Source organism: Salvelinus namaycush, chromosome 5, assembly GCF_016432855.1.
Source record: "Salvelinus namaycush isolate Seneca chromosome 5, SaNama_1.0, whole genome shotgun sequence".
NCBI classification, from domain to species: Eukaryota; Metazoa; Chordata; class Actinopteri; order Salmoniformes; family Salmonidae; genus Salvelinus; species Salvelinus namaycush.
Window position 1 is genome coordinate 74,155,691 of NC_052311.1, and position 12,700 is coordinate 74,168,390.

General features: G+C 43.5%; 2 protein-coding genes across 6 annotated transcripts in view; both read left to right on the forward strand.

The window, feature by feature from the left end:
* Positions 1–141: 141 nt before the first annotated feature.
* On the forward strand, positions 142–7,616 carry dscc1 (DNA replication and sister chromatid cohesion 1). The gene is made up of 9 exons (XM_038993345.1): positions 142–459; positions 1,292–1,463; positions 4,422–4,556; positions 5,107–5,197; positions 5,385–5,523; positions 5,908–5,960; positions 6,108–6,262; positions 6,716–6,864; positions 7,058–7,616. The coding sequence occupies exons 1-9, from the start codon at positions 287–289 to the stop codon at positions 7,167–7,169; spliced, it is 1,179 nt and encodes a 392-aa protein (XP_038849273.1). The 5' UTR covers positions 142–286; the 3' UTR covers positions 7,170–7,616.
* Positions 7,617–11,923: 4,307 nt separating this feature from the next.
* Positions 11,924–12,700, forward strand: part of taf2 (TAF2 RNA polymerase II, TATA box binding protein (TBP)-associated factor) — a 48,243-nt gene continuing 47,466 nt past the window's right edge. For all 5 annotated transcript variants that reach the window (XR_005477056.1, XR_005477057.1, XM_038995208.1 and 2 more), the window contains exons 1-2: positions 11,924–12,498; positions 12,641–12,695. Coding sequence is in view for 3 of the 5 variants with exons in the window: in XM_038995208.1 (XP_038851136.1) it covers positions 12,434–12,498; positions 12,641–12,695 (120 nt within the window). In the remaining 2 variants the exon portion in view is untranslated. The remainder of the gene's footprint in view (positions 12,499–12,640; positions 12,696–12,700) is intronic.

The following is a 12,700-nucleotide window of genomic DNA, read 5'->3' on the forward strand; positions in this document are numbered from 1 at the left end:
GGTTGGGTTCCATCTGATCATTTCCAGTGGTAGATTTTAGCACCGTGCACCCATGTAGGGTGAACTCAGCGTGCTGCGGGGACATAAATCGACTGTACTGTAGGAGGGACAACGTGACGTAATCGAGACTTTCATTGGCCTATGCCACTGTCAATCAAATATGCCTTCGTATTTCCGGTATATATTGCGGGAAAGTTAATCTAGCGAGAATCATATTTGGTTGGAGTACACTACAAAATATATTATTTCTCATTACATTTATAGTTAGCGCATATATTAGAAACAAATGTCGAGAACATTAGAAGAGGTGCAGGCTACCATACAAATCGCCAAACTAAAAGAGAATGATTTGCAGAACACAATTCACTGTTTAACTTTTGGAGAAAGCGCCTCGTCCGGAGACTACTGCCTGATGGAACTGGATGACACGCTCTGTAAACACATAGAAGCAGGAAAGAGGTAAAGTAGCTGCATAGTTACAATGTAGCTAATTCAACATAAATACACAGTTAAGAGATTAAACACAGTTACGTTAATAGACGTAGTTAGTTATGTAAATAGATATGTACGGTGTATTGTCTCTTCTAAACATTCGCAGGTGACGGGTTGGTTTACGCGAGATTTTGTTCTGGGTTCACAGATTACGTGTATGTAGTGTGCGTTGGCCCCCCATCTGGAGTGTTACCGGATGTCTGCAGGCATTTGCTCCAACACACCTGATTCTATGATTGAGCTTCCCCATCAGGACCTTGATAAACTGAATCAGGTGTGTTGGACGGAAACAGGGATGGATTTAAAGGTTTATGGAGTCTACCGTTACTCCTTAGTCCAAGGACTTTACATGTTCTGTTTAAAGGGCAAATTGGCTCCGGAAGCCAAAACGGCCAAATACTCAAACTAAACTTGAATCGATTCACAATTGCAGTACAGTCCTAGAAACCTAAATCCCACTACTTTTCATATCACATAAAAAAACCTTACCAAGAGATGCGGGTTAATGTATAGACTGAGCGTCGTGTCTCTTGTTTAAACTCTTGTTTAAACCTTCAGAATACCCTTTCATCCAATGACTCTTATGTGTGATGTGATGGTCAAGGGCTACCCACCTACTACCTCTATAGGAGGAGGGTTGTCCAGCCCTGGTGAAAACAACTCATCCAGCTGTCGCCACTTCCTCTACACGTCAACATAAACAGTCTGTTTTAACGTTGACGTGTAGAGAGACTGTTTTAACGTTGAGTCTCTCTACACGTCAACAATCTCTCTCCTTTATCCTTGTTCTCCACTGCAGCCTGGTTATCAGAGGAGACCTGGATGAGAGGGCTGTCCTGTGCAGTGAAGACAAGACGTATGACCTGAAGATAGCCGACACCTCCAACCTGCTGCTGTTAGTGCCTGGCTGCCTGACTCCAGATCAGCTGACTACTGACAACCAGGCCAGTTCTCAGCTGGTCCATGCACAGGTAGGAGTCTATCAACTATCTGAACACAATGAAGGTCTCCTGTGTGACAGCCATTTTGAAAATCACTGATCTGGAATTGAATGTCTGTACAGTATATATTACGTTACCGTGCTTACACCCGCACACTAAATAGCTATAGACATTATAACACAGTGAGTTCATTGTGATGTATTAAATGTTTTTCTAATGCACCTGTGTTCACCTACATTAGTGGTTCCCAAACTTTTTATAGTCCCGTACCCCTTCAAGCATTCAACCTCCAGCTGTACCCCCTCTAAGCACCAGGGTCAGCGCACTCTCAAATGTTGTTTTTTGCCACCATTGTAAGCCTGCCACACACACACACACACTATACAATACATTTATTAAACAAGAATGAGTGAGTTTTTGTCACAACCCGGCTCATGGGAAGTGACAAAGAGCTCTTATAGGACCAGGGCACAAATAATAATATAATGGTAATCAATAATTTGCTATTTATTGAACCATCTTACATATAAAACATTATTTGTTCATAAAACATTGTGATTAACTCACCACAGGTTAATGAGAAGGGTGTGCTTGACAGGATACACATAACTCTGCAATGTTGTATTGGAGAAAGTCTCAGTCTTGAATAATTTTCCACACACAGTCTGTGCCTGTATTTACTTTTCATGCCAGTGAGAGCTGAGAATCCACTCACATAGGTATGTGGTTGCAAATGGCATCTGTGTCTTAACAGCTCGATTTGTCAAGGCAGGATACTCTTGAGTGCAGCCCAATCCAGAAATCTGGCTGTGGCTTCCGATTGAAATAGAATTTATTCACAGAACCGCTTGTTGCAATTTCTATGAGGCTCTCTTGTTCAGATATCGGTAAGTGGACTGGAGGCAGGACATGAAAGGGATAAAGAATCCAGTTGTTTGTGTCATCCGTTTCGGGAAAGTACTTGTGTAATTGCACACCCAGCTGTAATCCTAGATTCAGATCATTCAGGTAGGCCAGTCGTGTGAAACGTGTCATCATGCAGGCAGTCAGACAAGTGAACATTTTGGTCAGTAAAGAACTTTAAGCTCGTCTTTCAATTTAAAAAAACTTGTCAATACTTTGGCCCTTGATAACCAGCGCACTTCTGTATGTTGTAAAAGTGTTACATGGTCGCTGCCCATATCATTGCATTAAGCAGAAAATACACAAGAGTTCAAGGGCCTTGCTTTAACAAAGTTAACCATTTTCACTGTAGTGTCCAAAACGTCTTTCAAGCCGTCAGGCATTCCCTTGGCAGCAAGAGCCTCTCGGTGGATGCTGCAGTGTACCCAAGCTGTCAGGCATTCCCTTGGCAGCAAGAGCCTCTCGGTGGATGCTGCAGTGTACCCAAGCTGTCAGGCATTCCCTTGGCAGCAAGAGCCTCTCGGTGGATGCTGCAGTGTACCCAAGCTGTCAGGCATTCCCTTGGCAGCAAGAGCCTCTCGGTGGATGCTGCAGTGTACCCAAGCTGTCAGGCATTCCCTTGGCAGCAAGAGCCTCTCGGTGGATGCTGCAGTGTACCCAAGCTGTCAGGCATTCCCTTGGCAGCAAGAGCCTCTCGGTGGATGCTGCAGTGTACCCAAGCTGTCAGGCATTCCCTTGGCAGCAAGAGCCTCTCGGTGGATGCTGCAGTGTACCCAAGCTGTCAGGCATTCCCTTGGCAGCAAGAGCCTCTCGGTGGATGCTGCAGTGTACCCAAGCTGTCAGGCATTCCCTTGGCAGCAAGAGCCTCTCGGTGGATGCTGCAGTGTACCCAAGCTGTCAGGCATTCCCTTGGCAGCAAGAGCCTCTCGGTGGATGCTGCAGTGTACCCAAGCTGTCAGGCATTCCCTTGGCAGCAAGAGCCTCTCGGTGGATGCTGCAGTGTACCCAAGTGGCGTCGGGAGCAACTGCTTGCACCCGTGTTACCACTCCACTATGTCTCTATGTCATGGCTTTTGCACCATCAGTACAGATACCAACACATGTTGACCACCAAAGTCCATTTGTTGTCACAAAGCTGTCCAGTACTTTAAAAAGTCCTCTACTGTTGTCCTGGTTTCCAGTGGTTTGCAGAAGAGGATGTCTTCCTTAATTGACCCCCCATAAACGTAACGGACATATACCAGGAGCTGTGCCAGGCCCGCCATGTCTGACTCATCCAGCTGTAATGCACTGACTCGTATGCGAAGCAGTAATTGTTTCAAAACATCTGCCATGTCACTGATGCATCGTGAAACAGTGTTGTTTGATGAAGGCATTGTCTGTATACTTTTTGGGGCCTTTTCCCCAGCATTGTCCCAGCCATATCCGCGGCAGCAGGAAGAATTAAGTCCTCCACAATAGTATGGGGCTTGCCTGTCCTAGCCACTCGGTAGCTCACCATATAAGACTCTTCTAGCCCCTTCTTATTAATGGTATCTGTTGCTTTTATACATGTCTTACTACTCGAAAGTCGTCTTTATTCTCACAAAAAAACTCCTGTGGCTTATTTTTCAAGTTGTCATGTTTCGTCTCTAAATGTCTGCGCAAGAGTGAAGATTTCCAGCGAGAGAGTAACGGTTAATGTGATTGGATGTTAATTATTTTACTAGGCTACCTGTATTTGACATCGTGTTGTTATTTCGCTGAACACTAGATGGTTTCAGTTTATTTTTGGCAGTGAAACGAGGATACTCAGGCGAGGAAAAAAAACTCACCCAAATGTATAGCCCCGTTGGAAAATATAAATGGACTGTTTGTAAATGTGAAGGATTTTTCTTTATTTCTTTGGCGTACCCCCTGACGGCATTGCTCGTTACCCCAGTTTGGGAATACCTGACCCACATCCATTCAATGTTCTCAATACTGTACGACTTTCCCCAAATGTTACACACAAATAATGCTCTCCAGTACCTACAGAATGTTGCGGTGTGAAATAACATGCTGAAATGTATACAGGACTAAGAAATTACCCTTTTTCCCCAACAGATTTGGGGTTTTTCTAACAGTTACTGGGAGTTGAGGAAGCGCCATCCCAAACTGAAGAAGCTGAAGAAACTTCTGATGGAGAATCCGTACGAGGGGCCAGGTGTCAGTGGGCAGGAGGATGTCCCGGAGGGGAAGGTACTTATTAACTCTACAATATTATATGCCATTTTAGCAGACGCTTTTATCCAGAGAGACTTACAGTCCATTAATCTTAAGGTAGGACGGTCACATTCATAGTCAGTACAACTTTTCCTCAATAAAGCAACTATCAGCGAAGTTAGTGTCGCTAAGAAAAGACAAGTGCAACTGTTAGTGCAAGAAAGGCTAGTACACCCTAGAACATCATCTCTATTGTACACTGAGTAAAATGAACCTGTGGATTGTTGATTGCCTCTACGCTAACGTTCTCTGTTTTTTAAAAACGTTTCCCTTTGGTAGTCCCGTGTGGCTCAGTTGGTAGAACATGGAGCTTGCAACGCCAGAGTTGTGGGTTCGATTCCCACGAGAGACCAGGACAAAAAAAGTATGGCAATTTATGCACTCACTACTGTAAGTCGCTCTGGATAAGAGTCTGCTAAATGACTCAAATGTAAAATGTACACTATGGGAGACCTGCTTGATAAAACGTTTCCTTTTGGCAGTACACTATGGGAGACCTGCTTGATAAAACGTTTCCTTTTGGCAGTACACTATGGGAGACCTGCTTGAAAGAATCCAAGCAAGTGAGGAGGAACTGGAGGCCCAGCTACAGACTATTCATGCCTGTGAGGTCAACGGTAAGAATGATTCTCAAATCTTCCAAATGTTTATTTTCTCACACTTTCCATTTAGATATGTGATCTACTCTATGTGGTTTGTGTCCTATACATGAAATAACATGCTGGCCTTGGTGTATCCACATGTATGAGGATGTGTTTGTTTGTCCTGTGCTCTTTTCACATGTTCCCCTCTTGTGTATTCCAGGCTACTGGAGGCTGTTGGATTTTGACTATGAGATGAGGCTACTGGGTCACATCACTCAGCTGGTGGACTCTGAGTCCTGGTCCTTCAGTAAAGTCCCTCTTCGTGTCAGTCTGGAGGAGTTAGGATGTCTGGAGCCACAGTAGGTGCAGTTAGGCAACGTTACGGCTGTCCCGTAGGGCGGCGCACAATTGGCCCAGTGTCGTCCGGGTTTGGCTGGTGTAGGCCGTCATTGTAAATAAGAATTTGTTCTTAACTGACTTGCCTAGTTAAATAAAATGGAAAAGTGGAGAGTAGTTTGATGTAATACTTAGGTAGTCATCATGTTGTAAGTTCTGTCAAAGGCCACATTTGACTAAAGGCTCAGGACAACAAATATCTTTAAATGTGCATTGAACCGAAGAGTGCGGAAGCTCTGTTCTGTTGCATGTAATCGTCATGACAACATTGAAGTGTGCATGCATGTGGGGGGGGGGGGGATACATCTATTTGTTTAATACTCATCCAAACCCCTTCTCCTGCCCAGGGAGATGGTAGAGCACAGCTTGAACTGTTATGGAAGGCGCTACACGGACAACGGTAAGTAAGAAAGTACTGTACGTTTTTAATGCTTTGGTGTGCTGTAGAGTGACACACAGCCAACTACCCCATCCCTCATGCAATATTTTGGCTCTTTACATCTATTTAATTGATATTAAACAGAAACGAAAATGTCATATTTTTCAGATGAGGTGTTCTTTGCGCTGAACGAGGACAAGGTGTGCAGAGCCACAGCTCAGATGCTGCTGCAGAACGCAGTGAAGTTCAACCTGGCAGAGTTCCAGGAGGTGTGGCAGCAAAGTGTCCCAGAGGGCATGGGCACTAGACTGGACCAGCTGAAGGTGAGAAAGGGGCCAGACTGGCAGCGCACAGATGGATGGGCCAGTTTTCCAGATTAAACCTAGTGCAGAAAATGTAGGGAAAATGGCGCCACATAGCTTCCAGAAAATTAGGGATTTCGTGGCTAATTTGAGGTTAGGATGTTTTTCTGCGCACAGATGATGCATGTATGAACTACACATTGACACATCCAGCCTAACTCGGGAAGTTGAAAAAATACTTACTAGTCAAAATTCCAGAGCATGTCTTTAACCGACACAGTTTTTTTTACATGTGGACAAGACTATTCTCAGATTCTACAGCAAAATATCTCATAATGGATGTTTACGTTTTAGGCATTACAGCAGGCTTTATTTTAGCTTTAGAAATATGGTAATTACACATTTTTAAAGACGTGATGGTTGTTGGCAGACATGATTACCAGATCATCCAGATGGTTATGGGTTTGTATACAGAGTCTAGCCCTTGTGGACCGCAGCTCCAAACCAGAGACCATATTTCTGCTGAGAGTGGAAGATCTTCCCGAGGACACACTGGAGAGATTCACCCATCTCTTCACCATGAGAGAGAAGTGGACCGAGGAGGACATCACCCCTTACATACAGTGAGTAAAACTGAGCATCAGAATGACCGTTGTTTCTGTACTGTACAATAATGACTTTTAGAGATTTAGACTTGTGTGCCAGATGTTTGTGGTGTCAGACACAGCCAGGTAGTGTTGGTCCAACTTTCTTGCTTTATCTGGAAAGCTCTCTGTGTTAAAGTATTGAGGATCAATCGTTGTTATTTTCATGCAGGGACTTGTGTGGAGAAAAGCAAACGACTGGAGCTCTTCTGACCAAATACGCTCGTTTGTCCACGCAAAACGGAATAAAAGTCTTCAATTCAAGAAGGACAGTGGCAACATGAAGACGATTGGATATCTTAATTGACCAGCAAAGTTGTTTGGAATCAGTGTATTGTTGTATTTGTTCAAATATTGTAAAGAAAATCTATTTTTTTTTGTAATTATTACCTACTTTGTGTTTCCTCCCAGCTATACTGTATATCTTCTGCTTTATTCATAATACCACAGTCACAGTTTGATAATTTAGTGACCTCCAGAGGCAGAAGGGCAGTGACAAGAAGGCTTTCAAATAAAATTTGTTTTAATTTCTAAAAGAACACAAAAATTATCCAACCCAATATTTTACTGTTGGAAACAAGGTTAGGATAAAATATAAACAAAAAGCACAATAAATGATTTTCTCCTAAATATTTTTTTTTAATTGTGCGGGAGGGGCCCGGGGGTCGAAGGTTGGTCAAAAGGCCGGTTGGACGTACTGCCAAATTCTCTAAAATGCGGTTGGAGGCAGCTTATGGTAGTGAAATGAACATTCAGTTCACAGGTGGACATTCCTGCAGTCAGCATGCCAATTGCACGCTACCTCAACTTGAGATGTCTCTGGCATTGTGTTGTGTGACAAAACTGCACATTTTAGTGGCCTTTTATTGTCCCCAGCACAAGGTGCATCTGTGTAATGATCATGTGTAATCAGCATCTTGATATGCCACACCTGTCAGGTGGATGGATTATCTTGGCAAAGGAGAAATGCTCACTAATAGGGATGTAAACAAATGTGTGCACAATTGAGAGAAATAAGCTTTTTGTGCATATGGAACATTTCTGGGATCTTTTATTTCAGCTCATGAAACATGGGACCAACACTTTACATGTTGCGTTTATATTTTTGTTCAGTATTCAGACCCCTTGATTTTTTTCAAATTTTGTTACACCATATTTTAAAATGGATTAAATAAATAAAAAAATCCTCAGCTATCTACACACAATACCCCATAATGACAAAGTAAATTTTTAGTTGTTGAAAATTTATCAAATGTATTAAAAAGAACTGATACCTTTAAGTATTCAGACCTTTTGCTATGAGACTTGAAATTGAGCTCAGGTGCATCCTGTTTCCATTGTTCCTCAATGTTTTTACAACTTGATTGGAGTCCACCTGTGCTAAGTTCAATTGATTGGACATGATTTGGAAAGGAACACACCTGTCTATATAAGGTCCCACAGTTGATAGTGCATGTCAGAGCAGAAACTAAGCCATCAGGTTGAATAAATTGCCAATAGAGCTCTGAGACAGGATTGTGTTGAGGCACAGATCTGGGGAAGGGTACCAAACATTTCTGCAGCATTGAAGGTCCCCAAGAACAAAGTGGCCTCCATCATTTTTCAATGGAAGACGTTTGGAACCACCAAGGCTCTTTCTAGAGCTGGACTCCCGGCCAAACTGAGCAATCAAGGGAGAAGGGCCTTGGTCACGGAGGTGACCAAGAACCCGATGGTCACTTTGACAGCTCTAAAGTTAATCTGTAGAGATGGGAGAAACTTTTAGAAGAACAACCATCTCTGCAGCACTCCACCAATCAGCCCTTTATGGTAGAGTTGCCAGACGGAAGCCACTCCTCAGTAAAAGGCACATGACAGCCTGCTTGGAGTTTGCCAAAAGGCAAACTATCAGACCATGAGAAACAACATTCTCTGGTCTGATGAAACCAAGACTGAACTTTGGCCAGAATGCCAAGTATCACATCTGGAGGAAACCTGGCACCATCCCTACGGTGAATCATGGTGGTGGCAGCATCATGCTGTGGGGATGTTTTTCAGTGGCAGGGACTGGGATCAAGGCAAAGATGAACGGAGCAAAGTACAGAGAGATCCTTGATGAAAACCTGCTCAGGACCTCAGACTGGGGCGACGGTTAACCTTCCAATGCAGGAGTGGCTTCTGGACAAATCTCTGAATGTCCTTGAGTGGCCCAGCCAGAACCCGATCAAACATCTCTGGAGAGACCTGAAAATAGCTGTGCAGCAACGCTCCCCATCCAGAGCTTGAGAGGATCTGCAGAGAAGATTGTGAGAAACTCCCCAAATACAGGTGTGCCAAGCTTCTAGCGTTATACCCAAGAAGACTCAATGCTGTAATCTTTGCCAAAGGTGCTTCAACAAAGTACTGAGTAAAGGGTCTGAATACTTATGTAAATGTGATCAGTTTAACATTTTTTATAAATTAGCAAACATTTCTAAAAACCTATTTTTGCTTTTTTATTATGGGGTATTGTGTGTAGATTTGAGGGGGGAAAACAATTTAATAAATTTTAGAATAAGGATGTAACAAAATGTGGAAAAAGTGAAGGGGTCAGTATATTAGAGTTGGTCTTAGAGGCTCTTATAAAGTCCACAAGCAACATAGAATACGCCCCTTGACTCCTCGACCAATCAGAGCAATGAAAGATGAGACTTGGAGCCCCCCCAGACTTCTCGGCCAATCAGAACATCCATAGCTTACACTTGGCATTGGACCCTTACCAAGTCCATCCCTACACCTACCATGTGCTGGAGGAGTGAGTGGAGGGCCCCCTAGTGTCAAACAGAATGTACACTTTGAAATTGGACTTAGATATGGTCAGTCCAAGACTACATTTGTCAAATCAAATTTTATTGGTCACATACACATGTTTAGCAGATGTTATTGCAGGTGTGGCGTAATGCTTGTGTTTCTAGCTCCAACAGTGCAGTAATATATAACAATTTCACAACAATACACACAAATCTAAAGTAATGGAATTAAGAATATATAAATATTTGGGCAAGCAATGTCGGAGCGGCATAGACTAAAATACAGTTGAATAGAATACAGTTTATACATATGAGATGAGTAATGGAAAATATGTAAACATGAAAGTGACTGGTATTCCATTATTAAAGTGGCCAGTGATTTCAAGTCTACAGTATGTATTTAGGCCAGCAGCCTCTAAGGGGCTAGTGGTGGCTATTTAACAGTCTGAAGGCCTTGAGATAGAAGCTGTTTTTCAGTCTCTCGGTCCCAGCTGACCTCGCCTTCTGGATGATAGCGGGTGAACAGGCAGTGGCTCGGTGGTTGTTGTCCTTGATGATCTTTATGGCCTTCCTGTGACATCGGATGGTGTAGGTGTCCTGGAGTGCAGGCAGTTTGCCCCTGGTGATGCGTTGGGCGGACCACACCACCCTCTGGAGAGCCCTGCGGTTGCCGGCGGTGCAGTTGCCGTACCAGGCGTTTATACAGCCCGACAGGATGCTCTCAATTGTGTGCATCTGTAAAAGTTTGAGAGGGTTTTAGGTGCCAAGCCAAATTTCTTCAGCCTCTTGGGGTTGAAGAGGCGCTGTTGCGCCTGCTTCACCACACTGTCTGTGTAGGTGGAATATTTTAGTTTGTCAGTGAAATGTACACCAAGGAACTTGAAGCTTTCCACCTTCTCCACTGCGGTTCTGTCGATGTGGATGGGGGGTGCTCCCTCTGCTGTTTTCTGAAGTCCACGATCATCTCCTTTGTTTTCTTGACATTTAGTGACAGGTTATTTTCCTGGCACCACACTCCGAGGGGCCTCACTTCCTCCCTGTAGGCTGTCTTGTCATTCATTGTTGGTAATCAGGTCTACTACTGTTGTGTCGTCTGCAAACTTGATGATTGAGTTGGAGGCGTGCATGGCCATGCAGTCATGGGTGAAAAGGGAATACAGGAGGCAGTTGAGCACGCACCCCTGTGGGGCCCCTGTGTTGAGGATCAGCGAAGTGGAGGTGTTGTTTCCTACCTTCACCTCCTGGGGGCGGCCCGTCAGGAAGTCTAGGACCCAATTGCACAGGGTGAGGTTCAGACCCAGGGCCCCGAGCTTAATGATGAGCTTGGAGGGTACTATGGTGTTGAATGCTGAGCTACAGTCAATGAACAGCATTCTTACATAGGTATTCTTATTGTCCAGATGGGATAGGGCAGTGTGCAGTGCGATGGCGATTGCATCGTCTGTGGATCTATTAGGGCGGTAAGCAAATTGAAGTGGGTCTAGGGTGTCAGGTAAGGTGATCCTTGAGGTTAAGCACAGGCCTGGATGTGACATCCAAAAGCCCCTTTTTCCATCCATTCCCAAATCTATTTAATGTTAAAAAGTAAAAAATGGCTCTAAAAGTCCTCACCCAACCTAACCTTAACCCTTACCTTAACCATTTTAAATGTAAAATTCAATGGGGTAGGGACTTCCCGAGGATTCAAGATAGCACTGACCGAAACACAACCGGTTCCCGCTAGACATTTGTTTTATTTTTTGTATTTGTAAAATGGCTATATCGTTAATATTCATGAAAACAAAACATTTATGTTTGATCTTAATTTAAGGTTATGGTCAGGTATAAGGTTATCAGTGTGGTTTAGGTTAGGGTTGGTTTTAAAATCTAATTTTAAGAAGTTAGAAGCAAGTAACATAGTGGTTAGCGCGTTGGACTAGTAACCGAAAGGTTGCAAGATCTATTCCCGAGCTGACAAGGTAAAAATCTGCCGTTCTGCTCCTGAACAAGGCAGTTAACCCACTGTTCCTAGGCCGTCATTGAAAATAAGAATTTGTTCTTAACTGACTTGCCTAGTTAAATAAAGGTTAAATAAAATAAATTAAAAAGTTATATTGTCGAAATGGGCGGGGTTTACGACTTTGTGGATTTGGTAGCTAGTGACGACCGCGCAACAATCGCAACACTTCGAGCAGTAAAGTGTAATGGATTAACACTCCAGTCCAGTTGGTGGCGGTAATGCACCTTTTGGTTGTCATCCGCCATTTTAAAATCACAAACGATGAGGAAGAACTTTGAGCGGTCGGTCTGTCGGTCGGACGGAGAGGATATAGTTGAATGTTTTTGGAGCTCAACATTGCCAGAAATGCTCATTTGAAGCAGAATTGATTCTTGAAAAGCTGAATGATAGTCTTTGGTAGCGTGCATATCTGGAAAATGCGTTTGAGACAATGATAGCATTGCACAGACAGCCGGCGGGGAAGAATGGCTGGAAGTGTTGTGTTAACGTTGGCTGTTAACTAGCTAACGTTAGCACTAGCCAACTGACTAACGTTAGCTAGCTAAACCGCCACATTCACTGCGCATGAACTCATTACATTGGGATTTATTAGGACTGGAAATATAGCTAGCTAGCAAGATAGTCGCTTACATTATTACAGTTGTCTTACAATATTTAATGCGTGGAAAGCCTTGAGCATCACTGTTGATTTTTTGTGGATACAGGAAGAACTTTCCAGTCCACACGACCATCGCGTCAAACCCGTAGTTAACGAACATGATCAAATTCATATACCGTATCAATGCATGAAATCAAGATGAACAGGAAGAAGGACAAGGGATTTGAGAGCCCGCGGCCTTTTAAATTATAAGTATTTTCTATTACCTTTGGCTTAGTTAGCTGTGCACACACGTTTGTCCTTAAGTTATTACTTGGCACATTATACAATACTGTAGCGACGTTCTTCCTCAATGTGTTAACCTGTTATATGTCATGTTTATTCCGACACGACTCACCAGGTTGTCTGCATCAACAACATCAACTTCCAAAGAAAGTCTGTGATTGTAAG